The sequence below is a fragment of the Sus scrofa genome, chromosome 13, assembly GCF_000003025.6.
Source record: "Sus scrofa isolate TJ Tabasco breed Duroc chromosome 13, Sscrofa11.1, whole genome shotgun sequence".
In the NCBI taxonomy this organism is placed as follows: domain Eukaryota; kingdom Metazoa; phylum Chordata; class Mammalia; order Artiodactyla; family Suidae; genus Sus; species Sus scrofa.
The window spans coordinates 109,067,862-109,089,339 of record NC_010455.5 but is presented as its reverse complement, the minus strand read 5'-3'; the positions used below and the strand labels follow the sequence as shown (position 1 = coordinate 109,089,339).

General features: G+C 42.1%; 1 protein-coding gene across 1 annotated transcript; it reads right to left on the bottom strand.

Annotated features, from left to right (window-relative positions):
• CLDN11 (claudin 11) lies at nt 243–13,668 on the bottom strand. The gene is made up of 3 exons (NM_001161641.1): nt 13,398–13,668; nt 9,904–10,068; nt 243–522 (listed from the first exon to the last, which is right to left on the bottom strand). The coding sequence occupies exons 1-3, from the start codon at nt 13,621–13,623 to the stop codon at nt 290–292; spliced, it is 624 nt and encodes a 207-aa protein (NP_001155113.1). The 5' UTR covers nt 13,624–13,668; the 3' UTR covers nt 243–289.

Sequence of the window (21,478 nt, the reverse complement as noted above, 5' to 3'; positions counted from 1 at the left end):
ACATATACATAGGCATATATATATGACAAAGAAATGCCCAAGAAAAGAGCTAATAATGGGCCAAACCATGAAAAAAATGTGTGGCATTATCTGAGCTAAAGATTTCTTTTAAGGCAATGAAAAGAGAGGGGGGTGTTAAGGCTACAAAATGCCAGACAGGATGCTTTTCTAGACTTTTGGCTTCGGAGCCTGGCAGAGGAGTGGGCTTCCCACCCCCTCACCATGATAACACAAACCTCGGGCCATGGCCCGGCATCTACAGCACCTCGTGGGCAGGCTGACAGCTCTCTTATACGTGGGCACTCTTGGCATGAGTGGGGGAACTGGAACCCGAAGAGTAGTAGAAACGGTTTTCACCAAACGCCTGGGCATCTCCGGCGCAGCAGACGATGACACAGCCACCCACGAGGCACAGCACAGCACCGATCCAGCCTGCATACAGGGAGTAGCCAAAGCTCACGATGGTGGTCTCACGGTGGGCGCACACAGGAAACCAGATGGTGGCGACCATGGCACAGAGAGCTGGGGAGACACAGAGAGGGCTGTGACTGGGCATCCCCCTCACATACCAAGCCTTGGGCAGCCTCCCCTTCACTCCACACACACACCCCCTCTGGCTTCTCACCAACTCCCCAAACTCAATACACTCAGCTCTGCTCCCTCAGGGGCAATCTGAAACTGAAAGTTTGCATCTAAAGGATAAACTGGTCAAAAGCTTATGTCAACTTGTTAGGCCCTGATTTTTTTTTTTTTTCAACAGGTAGTAGAAACAAAAGAACTACAATGTATGGAGTTATCGTGATACATCAGAGTAAAGGATCTGGCGGGTGTCACTACAGCAGCTCTAGTTGCTGCTGTGGTGCTGGTTTGATCCCTGGCCCAGGAACTTCTGTATGCTGAGGGCAGGGGCAAAAAGAAAAAAAAAAAAAAAAACCTACAAAAAAAATTGTTTCAGTCCAAAAAATATATATTTGCGTTTACTTATATATCTTGACTATACATACCTATGGTTATAATTCTATTATTTCATTTACCTAATTGCATTTTAATTTTCTCTTTACATGTCTACTTCCCATTCCAAGTTCTGAATTCCTTGAAGGCAGGGCCCCTGTCTTACTTGCATTTGTAAAGTCAGTGATTAGCTCAGCACAAAGCACAGAGTATGTGCTCAGTGTACACCAGTTGAATGACTGAATGACCTGAGCTATTCAGAAATGAGAAACAAGAGGGTGACCACTTCAATTTCCACTCTATTTTTTTCCATTGGTCCATTGGTCAATTCACAATGCAAAGACCAGACCTGAAGAAGCTATGGAAATTCTCTTGCTGTGGTGAATACTGCTGGACATCACTGGAGTATCACTTAAGAGTTTTAGTTTGTATTATACTGTTCACAATTACAAAACCTCAACACACACATGAACAGTTCTCAGAGTAAAAAAAATTTACCCATTCAAGGATTTTATGGGGATGACATTTGTTGGGATGGGTCACAATGGTAGAACTTTTTAGTCTTACATAACTTTCAGATTTGGTTTAGATTTTAAAGAGTGAAATAAGAAACAGCCTCTATAGGAGTTCCTTACTGGCCTAGCAGTTAATGATCCAGCATTGTCACTGCTATGGAGTAGGTTCAATCTCTGGCCCAGGAACTTTCACATGCCATGGGTGCCACCAAAAAAAAAAAAGACTTAAAAAACGTTTGAAACCTCTACACCAACTCTGACAAATAAGGAAGCTGCAAGATACATTGGCTATTGAACGTTTCTTATGAGGCTGGTGAGAGTGAAAGCCAAATTTTGAATTATAATTAGTTTAAATTTAAATGACTCCATGTAGCTAGTGGCTAATGTACTAAACAACAAAGCTCTAGACAAAGTAACTCCATGCTTCCCTTGGTATCATCTGATTTCTCACAAACTACAGCAGGATAGAAATTTCAGTTAAAGCTTTAAGTTAGGATGGCACATTAAAGTTGACAGCCCCCCAAATATATAAACATACATATATCTGTATATATGTATGTATATATATGTTGCCAATCATTAGTCATAAAGCCTTTGATAGATTCGAGGCAGGCATTGCAATGTTTGCTACCTGGAGTACCCTTGTCACTTTCAACTCAGCAAGCGATTTCTGCTCATATTGAGTAATTTTCTAACTTAGCTCTATGCCCACAGAGAAGAAGTATAATTTTTCTTTAACACATTACTAAAATTTAACAGCCCTGTATATTAGTTCTAAACTGCAGAAAAAAATTAGGTCTACCCATTTTGAAAGACCTTTTAAACTATCTCACTGCATTTGTATAGCTTGTAACATATGTTTTTGTTGGCAACAGACAAAGCCCACCCCCGCAAGGTGGGTATAGCTGTGTATAAATAGATATCTTATCCTGAAAAAAAATACATAAACACACACACATATACACACACACACACACACACACACACACACACACACACACACACATATATATATATCTCCATCCCAAGTAGAAGTCAAAAGTAAGAAGGTGAATTGGAGGCTTTTGAATTGCTCCAAATGGCTTTCTAATAGCCTAAATTCATTCCATTAATTGTGAACTATTCACATATTTAAGGAGTTTATATGGATTATTAAAGAAGCCAAAATATATCCAGGTGTTAATGGCTTCACTTTACTTAAAGAGTAAAGCACCACCTCCATGCCAGCTTCTCTAGTATTTTTATATAAGATACCATGATAAGATGTATTTTCCTTCTGTGAATAAACTGTTTTCAAGAAGGCCAGCTGATCTGGTTGATTGGATCTTCCCTTTCCAGCCCAGGACCTCAAATACCAGAGATACATTTTTCCTTTCTCTTTCTCTGTCCATAGATTTGAAATCTGACACCCTTGGAGGACTGCTTGGCTATCGTCATAGTTATCCTCTCAGTGAGGCACAGAGACAAGCCTTTTCTCTATCAGGACAGGGGCAGAAACTTTTTCTAGAGTGTTTGAGCCAGAGAGAACTACTCTAGACTCTTCATATCAATACACGATCCAGCTACACGCCCTTAGAAACCAAAAGGGGACATTCATTCTAATATGGGCAAAAAATGGCCACTTAGCAAAGGCTTCCAAACACCCAGGCATGATTAGAGGGAAAGGTGAGGAGGAGAACACTGACTTCCATGAGGAAAAAAAGATTTGACTTCCAACTGATTTATTTGGTTCAATCCAATCGCTCTTTCCTATAAACAATTAGCTGGATTCAAAACAAGTCATGGTTCAAATTAAGTTTTATAGTTTTCAATTACTTTGTAGTTAAACGTACCACACACAAACACACAAACACACACACACACACACACACACATATGCACAAGAACATTCTCCATATTTCATGTAAACCTCACTTAACTTTCAGGCTTAGTTTAGGTTTTATAGAATAAGACTTAAAAATTGCCTCTAATTTCACTGACTCCTTCTCCTAAGCAAAGTAATAAAACAAGGTTATCTTCATATAGGGAAAGAATCAGTCTTGATATTCCAAAAGTAGTTATCAGTCTTGAATTTGAGTGTTTCAGGGATTTTGTTGAGTTTTATTCCAGTATAAGTCACTAGAAAAAGGAAAAATCAGAAAACTGCCTAAGCATTTAAATAATGAAGCTATTGGACTGCATGGGTGGATGGATGAACAGACAGATGGAGAGAATTTCTAGTCCATTCTCCACCTCATCCACACCAAACTGACTCCAAACTTAGAAAACCTGAATGTGCTTTTAACACATTTAAAGCTACAAGCTCATGATTTACCTTGTTAAGGATTTCCTTCTTTTATAATCCATGCAAAAAAAGGCAAATGAGCACCAGCAGGCTCTTTATTTCCTAGTAGATAATTGAATTCTGGGTGGAATTCCTGTGGTCCTCAAAGAGGAACCACATCAAAACCACTAAAAGATGACAGACCACCACACAACATGAAGGGGACCAGAGGTTCACTGGGACAGTGACCTTCAATTGAACTCACAATAAAGGAAGTTTAAAAACTAAAAAAGAAGAGTTTACTCAATTTCATCATGGCTTAAAGGGAAAAGGGAATATGTTTTAATCAGTGAAGTTAAAAATGCAGGTCATATCATTAACTAAAAGATGTGAAATATTAATAGAACTAGCAATAATTTTTGGCTTTCTTAAAGCCTTGCGGGGAAGGCCTACTAGATTTATTCCTATTTGCAGACACACACACACACACACACACACACACACACACACACACACACGGTCTGTAAGGATCCTCTTCTTCTCTTTGGGGAAAATAAATATTTTTCTTAAAAAGACACTATTACCTATAAAGTAAGAAACACCGAAGGAATATAAGTGGAATGGAATTTTCATTACTTTGTATGTCATCAGAATTAATTTTTAAATTAAATCTCTAAAAACAACACAGGGGAAATTTTAATACTCAGATTTTTCAATCTGTTTCTCCTCTTCTACATTCAGAAGATGCAATGGTTAACTGCACAAGAGAAAAAAATTCTGCCACTTGTGGGAGAGTAGAAAGTGAAATTGGAGTTATCTTCATCTTTTAAAAAAAGGAAGGAGAAGGGGAGAAGAAAGTTTCACTGTGTAGGTATAGACCCAGCTGCACCTGGTCCTCTCACAAGCAGAATTCCTTTCTCTTTACAGAATAAAACTGTTTGCCTCTTTTGATAAGTTTCAAATAATTCAATATGATCAGTACTTTAGTTGACAGAAAACCCTTACTCACGTTAGCAATGCTCTTGCTGTAGCCAAACACAGGAAATATTTGGAAAGGCAGTTTTAGAATAATAAAATGTAGGTGAAGCTTTCCATCTCTTTAGGGATTAGATGGTACATGGTAATACAGAGAGTTAAATAAATGATAAAGTTAAATAAAATTGGTACTGGGGTGTTTGGCTTTGGAGGCAACAACTTAGAGAGAGAGAGAAGGACAGAGAAACCCAAAAAGACAGAACAGGAGACCCCGACGCTTCTTCCTTCCTCCAATGAACACCTCTGTTTTCAGGCTTTGTCAATTTCCATACGAAGCACTGAAAGGACTTTTGAAAGCATCATTTCTAGCACAAAGCAATATTTTCACTAAAATCACTTAAATTACTCTGACTTACATTAGTAACACTGGGTAAAAAATCTTCCTTGATTTGATATCTTAGATTTGCTTCCAAAAAAAAAAAAATTGGACGGGAAGAAAAGGAGAAGTGCATAGACGAAGCAGAATGGCTGTGAGTTGATCATTACTGGGAATGAGTTTGGGTTCATGGGGGTGCATTATACTATTCTCTTTACTTTTGGGTATGTTTGAAATTTTCCACAATAAAAAAAAATTAATCCTCCTCCTGTTAACATTTTACAATGCATTCAACACCGTCTTCTACAATTGATGCTATTATATCACACAATCTAACTAGCAATTCACTTTAGCTTTTTTTACAAAGAGGCCAGTTAACTCAAGGCAACAAGTGATGAGATTTATAATGAGCTATTGGTCAGTCATATGTATGTGTTGTTTCTTTATCATTTGAAACCAGAAAATGTTTTGTTTTCCTTTTTTTTCACCTGTCATTCTCTAAATTTTGACCTAAAACATAACTGCCAAAGGATATACACCTCTTACACAATGACTTTTATGAAGATCTAATATTTACAACAATTATCAAGTCAATGGAATATTTGAGTACATTATTTTCCTGGTCTGCTTCCAACATTTTTCCCTTTATTTCTATTCCACATATCATTATCTCTTTTTTTTCCTACAATTTTTTTTTAAAGCCAGCTTCATGGTTATTTGTTAATTCTTTTTTTTTTTTTAAGATTACTTGTTAATCCTTTTCAAAACACACAAATTTAGAGTCAGGAGAGACCTCATAAAGCAATTAATTCCTTTGATTTAGATTAGGGACTTTTTTATGTAAAGCTAATGAGTTTGGAAGAAAACTTTTTCTAACTATTTTCTTAACACTCTGGGATTAAGGGTATCTTTTTTTAATCCACACCCAAGGATTCCCAACTCATCTGATTCTCTGTGTGTGTGGCAAGCTCAATGTGTCCCTAATTTGCATACACCCTGTATTTTACAGCAATTCATTATTAGCCTACACTTTTCCAGTTAAAAACTTTCCAATACGGATAGGATTCCTGGGGCTATATTTTTTTTAAAGCAGGAGAGAAGATGAAGGATTCTACTTAGGAAGGAAAATACATTTCCCGTCCTTTCATTTCCTTCCTATCTCCCCAAGAAAAACCCAAATCAAGTAGTTTCTAACTTACAGTCAGGTGAGAATTAAACTGAATCAGAACTAAGCTTGAGCATTTTCAGTTGGGTAGCTTATTGTGTCTTTTCATTATGGAATAAGCAAAAACCTCAAACTAGTGATCCCTATACTCTGGTTTCTTCAAAGTAAACAAAGGAAATACTCCCATTAGACCAGGATGAGACCTAGTGTTCCCAGGAAGAGCTCACCATCTCTCCCTACCAGTTCCATGGGTGTTGATGACCCTGCAGAAATTAGATATGGTGGAAGGAATAGCCATTTACCTTCTGGGTTAGCGCTTTATTTCCACCAACCAACAACAGCTATAAAAGAGCAAGCATTTGTTGAGCACTTACTACGTGCCAGACACCACACCGAATAACTTTCATATATCATTTTACTATTCTTACCAATCAAAAGCAGGCAGTATTGTCTCCATTTTATATACAGGCTCAGAAATATTAAGTAACTACCCCTTACTCTCACAGCTAAAAAGTGGTAGATCTGAGATTTAGTTGGTCTCACTCCAAATGATAAGATAAAACAATTCAGGGTATAGATACCCCCTGCTTGGGCAGAGGCTCCTAAAAAACCACAGATTAGATTCACCTCTGATCCATCCTGGATCTGAGGAGCCTGCTGCTTCTTCAGCTGCTCATGTGGCTTAAGAAGCCAGCAGCATCAGGTTCCCATTCCGTCCCCAACAGCAGGTATGAAATCCTCACACCAGCGAACTTAGACTGCTGAGATAATCTGTGGTACAACGGATGCAATTTAAGTTTTCAGAAAAATAATTCAAGATTTTCAGGGTCAGGAAGAACTGATTTTAATTAATCGTTTTCAACCCAAGATTAGCTTCCACACTGTTTTCAACCCCCAGGCCCCCACACCCCTGAGGCACCTAGTCACATTTGGTTGGGGACCACACCTCAACTGGAGCATGGTCAATTAGCCCCAGGACCCAGCATGAGCCCAACACTGGCTTCTCTGGGGCAGCATCCCCAGCCACACAAAGGGAGCCTTCACTCCCTCCTGCTCCTCCCACCCACACCCAGCAGGGAAATGAGGCACTTGGGCTCCCTGCAAAGAAGACCCAGAAGAGGCCAGCAGGTGCCACACTTGAGACAATGAGCTTTACATTTCCAGAGCAAGCTCCGTTGGAGTCAAAACAACTCTGCAACCCAAAGGCAAGTGGTGACCCACTGAGAAATAAATCTGGACAGGAGCCATCAAAGAGGACATAGGTAACTGGCAGATGGTAGATGTGAGGCTACCAAAGGGCAAGAAGCAGTGCCCTCCCCCCATCCTAATATCGACTGGCCAGAAAGGGGCAGCCTCTCTGGGATGTGTAGGTGTCAAATCACTCGATGTCCCCTTCCATCGTCTCCCAGGAAGTAAAGCCACTACCTGCTCCCCCCTCCCCCATCAGCTTTCCTCTCTCTGATTCTGCCTATCAACCCACTTGAAAAAGATAAAACTTTATTTAATTCAGCTAGGAACAACTGGTTGCTATTTGTTTAATAACTATTATATTCAACTGGACAATTCAGTTGTTTTCAGGAGGGGTTAAACAACTATCTGTCTGTATGACTTTGCTTTTATATCTTTATTTTCTACAGGGTTTGGGCTTGGGGTTTTTAATGTATCCTCTTATTTGGGGTACTCCATGACTCAGATGGAAGGCTAGAATTTCTAAAGATGAACACCCAACACAAGAGGCACATCCTTTGGCTTTGGCATCCTCAGAGACAAAGACAGAGCCTTCTGGGGCTTCTGTAAGAATGTGAGGAAAGTTACAAACAACAGCAAATGTCTAGGATGTGAAGGGTTCCATGTGGATTCTGCAAACCATGTTAGTTGTAGGGCTTTGGTCTACTACTGGAAAGGGAGTTCAGGTACAAAGTTCTGACTAACAAAAAATATTACAAGAAAGAATGAAGTACATGATGCTGTGTGTTCCGTGTGGTCCTCCCACATACATTCTCTGTGGCTGGAACCAAAATGTCTATACCCAGTTTCTTCTCTGGAAATTACAGAGATTTTCTGGTCTTTGCATTCCATTTACACACACACCTCCTCTGAATTCTCCATAGCTTCACAAACCCCTGAAAACTACCATCCCCTTGCATTCAAAGAAAATGGTGCCGTGGCTTCTCATGCCACGTCACCCGTGTCACTGTGTGAGACCATCACTAAGTCGCACAGACCCACACAGAACCCTGACTCCTTACCTTTCCCCCTAAACATATGGTCTGATACCAGTTTGGGGATGGGAACTCCTTGTCCCAGGAGAAGCTGATTTTATATCTACTCCTGTGCCTCCTCACTGATGTATCAGTGCATTTTGCCAACAAGAGATGCCATTCTTAAAATATATGTCTTCTATTAGGATTGAGAATGTGCTGGTGGAATTAGCCTTCACAAAACTAGAAAGAGATGAAATCACTGACGAGAGCAAAGCGAGAAGGACCCTCCCTAGGTTATTAAATCAAGCCCCCTGTGTGGAGATGTAATCAGGAAAACTCAGCAAGCACCTGCCATGTCCTTGGCCTGGGCTGTCCCTCTCTCCACGCCATGGCCTGACCATCTTCTCTCCAATTTCTGAACTCATTGCTGGGGTCTTCTGCTCTGGGAAATTCCTCCAGGCTGGTCGGGCACTTTCCTATGTGTGCCCACAGCCTGTGTACTTTTTCAGATGAGCACATACCACATTCTATTGACATGTTCAAGAACACTCAAAGCAGAGACTGCCTTCTCTTTGCCAATATTCCCAATGCCTACCAAGGTGCCTGGCACCCAGCAGGTGCTCAATAAACACTTATTGAATAAAAGATGGAATCATCACATATAGTGACCCAAGGTCCTCAACATCTTACTTTTCTCTTGCCCTCCTCTTTCTCTGGTATTCTTTATACATTAACTAAAGTTCTCAATCCTGGCTGCACTTAACAGTTACCCAGGAAGTTTTCAAAAAATACCTTTGTCTGGCCTGATGCCCAGAAATTCTGACTCAGTGGACCTGCAGTGGGAGCTGGACACAGGTGTTTCCAAAAAGGTATTCCATCACAAAGTCTGATTCCAGCTACCCTGGAATTCTCTTCTGTCCTTCTTAGGTATACCCTCAAAATCCCTTTTTTTTTTTTTTTTTTTTTTGGCTTTTAGGGCCACACCTGTGGCACATGGATGGAGGTTCCCAGGCAAGGGGTTGAATTGGAGCTGTAGCAACCAGCCTACACCACAGACACAGCAATGCGAGATCCAAGCCACATGTGCAACCTACACCACAGCTCACAGCAACACCAGATCCTTAACCCACTAAGCAAGGCCAGGGATTGAACCTTCATCCTCATGGATGCTAGTCAGATTCGTTTCCCCTGAGCCACTACGGGAACTCCCCCTCTCAAAATCCTTTGTTTGCCTTTTAACTTATTTTCATGTTCAGTGACTCCCACAGACATCACTTGTCCTTCTGCATCAACTACTCAGGAAACATAAAGGGATAAACATTGTGGGGGTCTTTTCCCCAGTGGATTCCCATGCCTTCTTTATGCTCGTCTCTTGAACAGAATGAAGCAGCAGCAAGACCTGAGACTCCTCAGGTTCACTCAGAGTCAGGGAGATCTATAGAAAGCTGTCTTACCCAGCAGAATGAGCATGACACCAGCTAGCTGGGCCCTCCTGTACTTGGCCACGCCAGGCTCATGACCCATCCGGATGCAGGGGAGAACTGTCAGCAGCAGGAGAATGGCTGGCAGACCCAGGACAGAGGCAGCGATCATCAGGGCTCGGCAAGCCTGAACATAGCCTGGAAAGAAGGAGCAGACAGGATGGGTTAGACCAGGGGTCCACTTGGCTCCTGAACCCTGCTTCACGGGAATTCAGCACCATCCACCTTCCTCTCCCTCCTGTCCTCCTGCAGGACTTATAATATGTAAATGTTCTCCAAGATCCCTTCACATGTTCAACTTTTAAAGTGACTCAGTGACGAAAAAAGCGGGGGGCAGAAAGACTGAATGGGGATCCCTGGTTCACACCACTTGTCTGAGTTTCTGAGATGAAGAGGCCAAGAGTCCAATTATACAATTACATCACCTTGTGAAAGATTCAGATTAAAATTCAAATCTTCCAAGAAATCTTCTATGATGGTCAGTATTAATTCCAGCCTACTATTGATACGATCTACCTGTGTGACCTGGGGCAAATTACTGAACTGCTTTGTCTTGATACTTTCCTCATCTACTCAGTAAAAATCATAATAGTACCTACATCTCTCCAACAGAATGCAGCTAAGATTAAATCACTTAATTCATGCTGTGCTCAGAACAGTGCCTAGCACATATTAAGTACTCCAAAAAAGGTTAGCTATTATTACTGGTATTACTGGTATTATTTTCAAGGCAGTACTTTTATGTTCAGGTGTACTAGGTAGTTTTTGTCTCTTAACCGCATGTTTTAATGCACATTGTGTATAGTGTGTGGCCCTAACTAGACTAAGCTAAGCCTCAGGCTTCCTCTCTTGATAGCTCCCCAAAGGCTGCTTTGCTCATGAATCTTGCCCCCTATAGATGGTCAGGCTCCATCTCCTGGCTCCATGACAGTGCCCTGGGCATACTTCCACAATGATCCATTATCCGTAAAAGAATCTCCCCAGCCCCAGGGATTCTCGGAGGAAGGACACCTGCCTTGGTCTTCACGGAGTTAACAGAGTTCCCACAACAGATGATGTAAGCATATAATTATGAATGAAGGAATTAACAGGGAATTAAAATTATTAATGAAGCAATTAACAAGGAATTAAAAAAAAGGAGAAGGGGAGTTGTATGTATTACTCTCCCTCTTTGCTCAGAGGAAAGTAGAGCTGGCGGCCTGGGGGAGGCGTAGTTAATGGCAAAGCCAAAGATGAGCCCCAGTTTCTGCCTCATGTGCCAGGACCCTCACACCCAACTGCAAGATTGTCTCTTAGCAAGAAGTGTTTTGCCTGAATTCAGGCTCTACAGGAACACTCTCTCAACCATTGCCCAACTCTGAATTAAGGGTAATCAGTCAATAAATTATCTGTTGGCTCGAAAACCCCCAGAAAGGAGCCACAGGATGTCTGATGCAAGACCTCTGGCCACCGCCCAATGCCCCTGTGGCTGGTCACAGAGCCACAGCTGGAACAAAGGAGTTAGCTAGTGACCCAGATTCTGAAACTCATGGTGCAGACTGTCTACACGATAGGTTCCAAGGCCACATCTGGGAATTTAAAGATGGTGATTGAGATTTGTCTGTCCCACCTAGAGTGTGAGGGAGGAGGGAACCGAAGGAAAGATTAAGCCTTCCCTAAAATGTACACCATCTGTGGGATGGCCTATGTTCTCTGTAAACAAACCAACCACTTGTCACTGAAGGCTAAGGAAACTAAATTTCAGGGTAAGGAAGCAGAGAGTAATTTTATGCTTCAGTCAGATTCCTATAAATACCATGCCCAGCTTTTAACAATTATAGCTACTATTGACTGGTCATCTACTACACCTAAGGAGGCTTACATTTCTCATCTCCCTTAATCCCCAAAACAGCTCTGAAAGACAGATGGTTGGTTTGATTTTAACTTTTAAAAGACAACTGGGGTTCATAGAGATTAGTAACTTATCCCAAATTACCCAGATGGTGAGCACTGGATTCCAGAGTGTGATCTGGGTCTACTAACAGCAGCTTTAGCTGAAGGTGAATCCAGGTCTGGGTTCCCCGACCTCTGTCATTCTGAAAGTCCAAAATAGAAGGCGGGACTGGCATGCATTTTCCTGCTGGGTGTCAAGGACAATGTGGGCAGAAGATCCAAAGAGGGTAGGATGTTACCTATATCTTTGAGGGACTTAAAATGCGGTAGGAGAACCTGACTCACAAAGAACAAAAGAGTCGAAATGTGCTAATGGGGTTGAATCAAATGCCAGGGCAGCAAGGAGGAAGGGGGATAGATTCTGACTACAAGGACCTGGAAATAGGAAGCACTTGAGGGGAGGCTTAAAGAGAGGCAGAATCTCAGGGAATGAAAAGGCTCACCCAAGAGGAGGCGCAATGCCAAAATTTCCCAGACTGGCAGCCTGGGGGCCTGAGGGTGGGGCGCAGAGCAGTTACTCCATTGTTGAGGAAATTGATGTAGGTTTTCAAAGGTGCACCATCCTCAAAGGCTAGGGACAGAAGGCAGTTTCACTTAGGCCAGTCTGAAATATACCAAAATTCTGAGCAGAAAACCAGAAGGGGCTCCCCTGACCTTGCCAATCATCCAACCGGCTCGAGGTTTAAATCTGAATTGAAATTTGCCCAGAATTTTTCAACGGGGCAGCAAGAGAGGATGCGGCTCCCGGCTGGCTTAACTCTTTCCTCTCCTCCCCACTCCGAGACACAGCAGGAGGGGAGGGGGCGACTCGCGGCGGGCAGGGCGCCTTGTCCCCGGGTGCCTGGGCCTTCCCAGAGGCGCCTACTCTTCCCTATCCGACCCCAGGGTGCGGAGACGTGGAGAGGAGTCACGGCAGCCCCCTCCCACCCCCACCCCAAAAAGTTGCGGTGGGGTCGGGGGAGCGGGTAAGGGATGGCAGAAATGAGTCTCTGGGGGCTGCTGAAACCAACCTGATGCAGCTGGGAGGACCCTAACTTGGCCAGGACTACTTGGCCTTCCCATAAGAACGGGGAAACTCAGCCTGCGCCTGTTCGGATTGCTGGAATGCTTTTGTCTCTCTCTTTCCTTCTCGCCCGTGCAGGTGGATTCTAACCAGAAAGCAGGGGCCCTGCGGGAGGAGGGCAGGGGCTGAAGTACTTCTAATCCACAGATGATGGGAAGTGGAAGTGGAGCGACTGTAATCAACAAGTACGGAGTTCCAATTGTCTATGTCTCAGTTCATTGCCTTCTCAGGTGACTCGGCTGGTGGTCACCACTGCCATCCCAAATTCCAAATCAGAAAACTGAGGCTGAGAGATTAAGTTCAGGGCTGCCTAATTCCTCCACTCAAAGCGGGACTTAAAGTGTCAAAATGTGCCCAGAAGTCTTCAAGCCCCCCAATGGTCCTGTGAACCCACCTAACCCGCCCCCCTCACCCCCCGTCTGACCAGAAGGTAAGGGTTTAGTGGCAGCAGCTTGCAAGGTAGGGTCCTTACCCGGCAGGATGAGGATGTCCACAAGGGGCTTGCAGTGGTACAGCCCAGTGGCCATGACACAGTCGGCCCACAGTCCCTTGGAGCCCAGCTCGTCCAACTTGCGGCAGGTGGGAATAGTGTAGCCGCAGGTCACCACCCAGTCATTGGTGGACGTGGTAACTATGATGCCGATCCAGCCGACGAAGCTAGTGACGAAGCCCACTACCTGCAGGCATGTGGCCACCATCGTGGCCACCGTGGAGTCCTCACCGCGCCTCGCCCTTCACTAGTTGTGGCTGTGCCTGCTCCTGGGCTGGACGGCGCCTGCCCTGGTCCTCCCTCTCGCGCGCTCACGAGCAGCTGGCCGGCGATGGCAAGATGCTACGGCGCGATGCGGGACGCTGGAGGTAGCGGGAGGCCAGGAGACGCTGAGAGAGCCCAGCTGCGACGGCGCGACGGGCGCACAATGGGGACAGAGATGGGCGCACGGCGGGGACAGCAAAGCGGCTGGGCAGCACTCCCCCGCCCCCCTCTTTAAACCCCACAGACCCGGCCGGCGATCGCCAATCCGCGACGTCCCGGGGTCCAGCCGGCCAATGGCCGGATGGGGTCCAGAGTGGGGTGTGGAAGGGAGCCGGGTTGGGAAGCAGAGCTATCCCCGCTGCCTCGCCAGCCAGCGTCGCACAGTTAGTGTTGGAAAGTAAAATGATTCAGTTCAGGTCCAAGTAATGGAGAGTTACAAGACAGCCCACGTCGGGCTCCAGTTCTATTTTGCTGCGAATTATTTTTCTTCTTGCTGCGCCTCTCTCATCTCTGTCCCTGTCGCTCCACTTAGCTCCATCCCTCCTCAACCTATCTCTAGTCCTTCTTCCCAGCTGAGAGCTGGAAGCTTGGTACTCCCAAGGCGCCCAGTACACTTCCTCCTTGGCCCAGGACTGTAATTGATGAGCTGAGAACTGCCCTAAGGAATAGACGCAAAACATTCAGCATACAGTAACTGGTAGAAAGAAAACGATCCCTTTCCCGTGGTCCAAAATCATCAGAGGTGGCCATGGCCATAGTAATGGTGACAGCAATAATAGCAACTCACTTTTATGTAGCTGGGTCATGTACTCTGTGCATGCGTTTATATGTATGTATTACCTTATTTAATTCTCTTAACAGCCCTTTGCGGCCGAAGAATTGTTTACACATGGTACTCATGAAGAAACAGCATGAGAGAGTTTAAGTTGCCCAAGTTCACTTAGCAAGGAAGGGGTAGACTCCATGGGCCCATCTCAGCTCTCCTCCCTAACCATTCTTGGGAACCGGTCCTGATTATCACTTTCTGAAAATTCCTAAAAGGCTCAAGTGTCCCATTTTTTACATTAAAGCTAGGCTGACAGCTCCTGCTCACTGTAAATAAGTTAGTATCTGTACTCCAGTGAGAACAGTAGACGCCTAGAGTGAGGGCTCTGAAAATGTAAGCTGTCATCATCATCATTGTTGTCGTCATCATCACCATCATCATCAACAACAATATCAACCCCCCTTCTCTCCATGTATTCAAATTAGACCTATTATATGTACTTTTCTATCACAGAGAGAAGTCCTCCCTGGACTATATTTATCTTAAACAGTTTAACTCCCTTTGATACATTTGGCGTATTACAGCCTTCTACCAACCATTATATTTTAAGATGAGAAGGATTTCAGCAAGCACAAAACTTCTTGATTAGTACTCTAAAATATGGATCTTAGATCATAGGTACTAAACTTTCCCATACCTATGCTGTGTGTCAGGGCAAATCACTAGGTCTTCTAGAGAAGACTGGCCTTCAAGAGAACCCAAAGAAATCGAGAGCACAGACAGAAGAGGCTCTGTAATAGATGACAGAGAGTCAAGTGTAAGACCTGCAGTAATCACTCAGGAGAGCACAGTGGTTAAGAATGCAGGCCAGGCTGCCTGACCTCAAATCTTGTCTCTCCCATTTACTAGCTGTGGGTTCAAGTTACTTCACCTCTCTGGGCCTCAGCTTTCTCATTTGTAAAACTAGGATTAAAATGGTACCTAACTCATAAGTTTCTTGTTGATTATGTGAGTTAAAATATATACAGAGCTTTAAACAAGCCTCAGGAAATCTGAGCTGCTATTATATGTGATATATATATATAATGATTATATATTATATATTCAAAGTGCAGAGCACGTGCCCAGCACAGATGAGCACTCATAAATGTTAGCTACTGTTAGTATTATTCACAGGCAATATGGATCAGTTGGAAATATGAGTTGCCTTTGATAAAGACTGAAGTCAAAATGATTAGGTTATTATTACCATTGTCTATTAATGGGGGAAAAAAATCCTGAGATAAATGTCTAAATGATCACAACACAAATGTACAAAAGGCCACTGAAGGGAAGCCAGCAGATTGTAAACTGAATGAATTAGCCATAAATAAAAAGGTAGCATGTTCCTTGGAAAGTCAGTTGGGCAGCCATGGAAGTGGGAGAGAGAACTGGGAGCCAAGAGGCAGAGAGAGGCTGTGAGAACCCTCTACTACACATAGGAGATGGAAATGGTATGGTAGCCACAGAATCAGAGGGTGTGGCCCCTTTGGCAAGCTCTCTATGAAGTGGGAGAATCCCTCAAGCTGTTAGCCAAGGACCTTTCCTAAAATCAGCCACACTCTTTGGTTGTGACTCTACTCCTCAAGCCCTTCTTGTGATTAGAACCTGACCTCCCATGTAGCCTAACTTAATAAGCTGACATTCCAGGTCTACACAGCTCTGGGTACCCTTTGAATTGTGAGAAGCAGTCTCCCAGAGTCCAGTCACCCCAGATAAGTAAGAATAATACATCCCCAAACTTCCCAGAGGCTTTTCCAGTCAATTTTCTCTCAGAAAAACATGTCATACCCTCTCTTCACATTGCTATAGTATATAACATAAGGTATACTGGAAATCTGATTCAAGGCCTTCTAAGTCCAATATTATTTTCATTTTTACATTACGAAAAATATGAGAAGAGTCTTTCCTGTGGCTTGAGTATAATTTCCTCAACTTTATTCTTATTCAAAGATATTTAAAGGAGAGGATTAGAGAGATGATCAGTGCCCTAAACCCCAGAAGTGTAATGAACAAAGGAAATAGCCTGGTTAACTGTTCTACCATTTATACCTAAAAGTAGTTAATCAAACTAAGTGTAATTCAATTAGAGCACAAATGCTCATGGTACTGGCAAATACCATGAGCATTTGTTTTTTCTGACAGGTGTCAAAAGCCCACTTTGAAAGCAAAGCTTGGGCCAAAGGAGTGGGCTCGCAGTGCCTACTAGTGGTTGTCATTTATCACTGCATAGCTGATAAAAATATTTTCTGTGTAAAGGGGCCTATGACTTGTAGGAAAACAATTAGCTGCAAATTCCAAATGTGTGCTCATTACATCTAAAGAGAATGCACATTTATTTGTGAAAGCTTTCCTCATATATTAATATGCATCTCTTTAGGAAACCAAGCATGAAAACAGGACATACGTGAAATTACTTTTTAAAAGGAGAAATTTCTCTAGTAGATTTTGCTATTTGGTAGTGCAAAAATTTCACATACACAGATATTTTTAGAAATATTATAGTACAAATTCATAGTGTAAACTAATATATAAAACATAAGCTTTTAAAAAATGAAATGCCATTTACAACAGCTAAGATATGGAAACAACCTAAGTATGTGGTATAAATGCTACAATGAACATTGGGGTATGTGGATCTTTTTTGAATTATGGTTTTCTATGAATAGATGCCCAGAAGTGGCACTGCTGGATCATATGGTAGTTCTCTTTTTAATTTTTTGAGCAACACTATTTACAAAAGACATGTTAGCAACCTAAATGTCCATAAACAGAGGAATGGATAAAGAAGATGTAGTAAATAAATATAACGGAATATTACTCAACTGTAAAAAAGAATGAAATAATGCCATTTGCAGCAATATGGATGGACCTAGAGATTACCACACTAAGTGAAATAAGTCGGACAAAGACAAATCATATATCACTTTTATGTGGAATCTTAAAAAAGGTACTAATGAAATTATTTGCAGAACAGAAACAGACTCATAGACTTTGAAAACAAATTTATAGTTAACCAAAGGGGACAGGTTGGGGGGGATGGACTGGGAGGCTTGGAATTGTGTATGTACACTGTGGTGTATGGAATGATTGGCCAATGGGCACCTGCTGTATAGCACAGAGAACTCTACCCAATATTCTGTGGTGAACTACATGGGAAAAGAATCTAGAAAAAAATGGCTGTATGTATAAGTATAACTGAATCACTTTGTTGTACAGCAAAAAATTATCACAATACTGTAAATCAATTATACTCCAATAAAACTTTGAATAAAATGAAATAAAGAGAATGACCTATATAATGTTTACCCCAAAAAATGTGTTATATATGCAATGGAATACTACTTAGCCATAAAAAAGACGAAATCTTATGATTTGTGACAACGTGAAAGGACTTTGAGGGTATCAGGTTTGGTGAAATTTCACACAGAGAAAGACTATATGATTTTACTCATATGTGGAAAAAAACAAATGAACAAAGTAAATGAACAAATGAACAAATAAACAAATTAACACTGAACGAAACAAAAACAAACATGTAGATATACAGAACAGGATAGTGATTATCAGAGGGGAAGGGGAACAGAGAGGGCAAAGTGGGAATGGGGGTCAACTATATGGTGATGGATAGAAACTAAATTTCTGCTGGGGAGCACACCGTAGGGTATACCGAAGTAGAAATACAATGTCATATACATGAAACTTATATAATGTTATAAAGGAATGGAAAATAAAATAAATATGACAAAAATAAATTTTAAAAAAATGTAAAATAAATCTTTGCCATAACTGCACTCAGGACCCAAAAGAAAAAGAAGAGGAAGAAGAAGAAGGAAGAAAGGGAGCACGAGAGGGGAGGAGGAGGAGGGGAAGGTGGAGGGGAGGGGAAGAGAGGAAGGGAAAGGAGGGGGAGGAGGAGAAGAAAAAGAAGGGCTTTGTAAGTTTGGGGGCTTTGTCTATTTGGTTAATCACAGAAATTTGAGTCTGGCAGAGAGCCTGGCAAACACAATTGTACTCAATACATATCCATTGAATGGTACTGAGTTGAAAGGCTCCCCAGAAAAGAGATTGAATTTGCAAGCCTCCAAGTTTCACTAGAATGGTGTCCTACACAGTTTGGGCTACTATGATAGAATATCATAGACAACAGAAACTTATTTGCTCAGTTCTGGAGGCTGGAAATCTAAGATCAGGTCACCAGCTAGCAGAATCTGTGTCGTGAGAGTCTTCCTGCTCCGCAGACAGCAGTCTTCTCACTGTGTCATCTCACGGTAGAGAGGACACTGGGGTTAGTTCTCTGGAGTTTCTTTTTACAAAGGCATTAATCCCATTCATGAGGGTTCCACCTTTATGACTTAAGCACCACCCAAAACCCCCATCTTCAAACACCATCACATTGGAGATTAGGTTTTAACATGTGAATATTAAATAATAATAATAATAATTAAATAATAATAATATTAAATCATAAATTATCAATATTGTACTGTTTCAATTTAAAAATGGCTAGAAGAGAAGCCTATGTCTCAACCATATAAATAAATATCCTATCTTATGAAATTATCCTGAATGGGAACGTTCTTCAACACCAAGATCCAGGGGAGACATTTGAGCAAAGCAGTTAATGGCACTGAGTTGGAATCTTGGCTCCATCACTTACCAGTTGTACGGCCTTGGGAAATCTATTTAACCTTTCTATTAAATAACTCTGGTTATAACTAATATCCTATATCCTGGCAGTAAAATGGCATTAAAGTAGTAATTATGGGAGTTCCCGTCGTGGTTAATGAATCCGACTAAGAACCATGAGGTTGTGGGTTCGGTCCCTGCCCTTGCTCAGTGGGTTAACGATCCGGCGTTACTGTGAGCTGTGGTGTACGTTGCAGACGCGGCTCGGATCCCGCGTTGCTGTGGCTCTGGCATAGGCCGGCGGCTACAGCTCTGATTTGACCCCTAGCCTGGGAACCTCCACATGCCGCAGGAGCGGCCCAAGAAATAGCAAAAAGACCAAAAAAAAAAAAAAAAAAAAAAGTAATTATGAAGTTCCCCTTGTGGAGCAGAGGAAACGAATCTAACTAGGAACCATGAGGTTATGACTTCGATCCCTGGCCTGGCTCAGTGGGTTAAGGATCCAGCGTGGTGTAGGTTGCAGATGTGGCTCAGATCTGGCATTGCTGTGGCTGTGGCGTATGCCGGCAGCTGTAGCTCCGATTCAACCCCTAGCCTTGGAACCTCTGTATGCCCCGAGTGCAGCCCTAAAAAGCAAAAAAAAAGTAATTATTTCATGTAAAATGCTTGGAGCAGTGCCTAAAACATAGTAAGTACTTGATAAATATTAGCTTTTATACCAAAAATAGTCAATCAATTGATTGTAAAACTGTTTGAAATCAACATAATCTTAATAGCAGTGAAATTTCATAGTTTGATAGCTGATGAACAAGAATTTGGGGGAAAAAAAGCAAATGGCATCTCTAACTACAGGATAGGGCCTTTTTAAGAGCCAACATATTTCTATCCACTCCTCTCTTTTTGCAATAAAGATTTAACAACTAGATACAATTCCTTTTTAACCCACTGATAATACTTTTGCAGAAATTAGCTTGGCCACTGGAGGGCTCTCATGTCCTCTCATCAATGCTTTTTAAATCTGTTCAATAAAAATTACACAAAGAATGAATATCCCAGAATACCACAAACACAACCGATAAACCATCTTTCAAAAGTAATTCAGCAATATATAGCAAATAGAATAAAATATGTATGTTCTTTTTTATTTTAATAATTTTTATTTTTTCCCTTATAGTTTGTTTACAGTGTTCTGTCAATTTTTACTGTACAGCAAAATGACCTAGTTACACATACAAACATACATTCTTTTCTCACATTATCCTCCATCATAAGTGATTAGATAGGATGTTGCCGTCGTGGTGCAGCAGAAACGAATCAAACTAAGAACCATGAGTTGTGAGTTCAATCCCTGGGCTGGATCAGCGGTTAAGGATCCGGCGTTGCCATGAGCTGTGGTGTAGTTTGCAGATGTGGCTCAGATCTGGCATTGCTGTGGCTATGGAGTAGGCTGGCAGCAGTAGCTCCGATTTGACCCCTAGCCTGGGAACCTCCATATGCCATGGGTGTGGCCCTAAAAGGAAAAAAAAAAGTGATTATAGTTCCCTGTGCTATACAGCAGGATCTCATTGCTTATCCACTCCAGATACAATAGTTTGCGTCTATTAACCCCAAATTCCCAATCCATCCCACTCCCTCCCCCTAGGCAACCACAAGTCTGTTCTCCAAGACCATGAGTTTCTGTTCTGTGGAAAGGGTCATTTGTGCCACATATTAAATTCCAGATATAAGTGATATCATATGTTAGTTTTCTTTCTTTTTCTAACTTACTTCACTTAGTATGAGAGTCTCTAATTCCATCCATGTTGCTGCAAATGGCATTATCTTATTCTTTTTATGGCTGAGTAATATTCCACTGTAGATGTATACTACACCTTCTTAATCCATTCAAAATGGATTGACATTTGGGTCGTTTCCATGTCTTGGCTTATTGTGAATAGTGCTGCAATTAACATATGGGTGCATGTATCATTTTCAAGGAAAGTTTTGTCTGGATATATGCCCAAGAGTGGGATTGCTGGGTCATATGGTGGTTCTATATTTAGTTTTCTGCAGTACCTCCATACTGTTTTCCATAGTGGTTGTCTCAATTTACTTTCCCACCAATGGTACAGGAGGGTACCCTTTTCTCCTCACCCTCTCCAGCATTTGTTATTTGTGGACTTGTTAATGATGGCCATTCTGGCAGGTGTGAGGTGGTACCTCATTGTAGCTTTTATTTGCATTTCTCTAATAATCAGTGATGTTGAGCATCTTTTTCATGTGCTTGTTGGCCATCTGTATATCTTCTTTGGAGAAATGTCTATTCAGGTCTTTTGCCCATTTTTCAATTGGGTTGTTGGTTTTTCTGCTGTTGAGTTGTTTAAGT

Excerpts from the sequence above, each read along its gene's own strand:
- CLDN11 (NM_001161641.1), bottom strand. The coding sequence starts at position 13,623 with ATGGTGGCCACATGCCTGCAGGTAGTGGGCTTCGTCACTAGCTTCGTC. Across the intron at positions 10,069-13,397 it reads GGACATCCTCATCCTGCCGG|GCTATGTTCAGGCTTGCCGA; the intron begins GTAAGGACCCTA and ends CCTTCTTTCCAG. Across the intron at positions 523-9,903 it reads TGTCATGCTCATTCTGCTGG|CTCTCTGTGCCATGGTCGCC; the intron begins GTAAGACAGCTT and ends GTGTCTCCCCAG.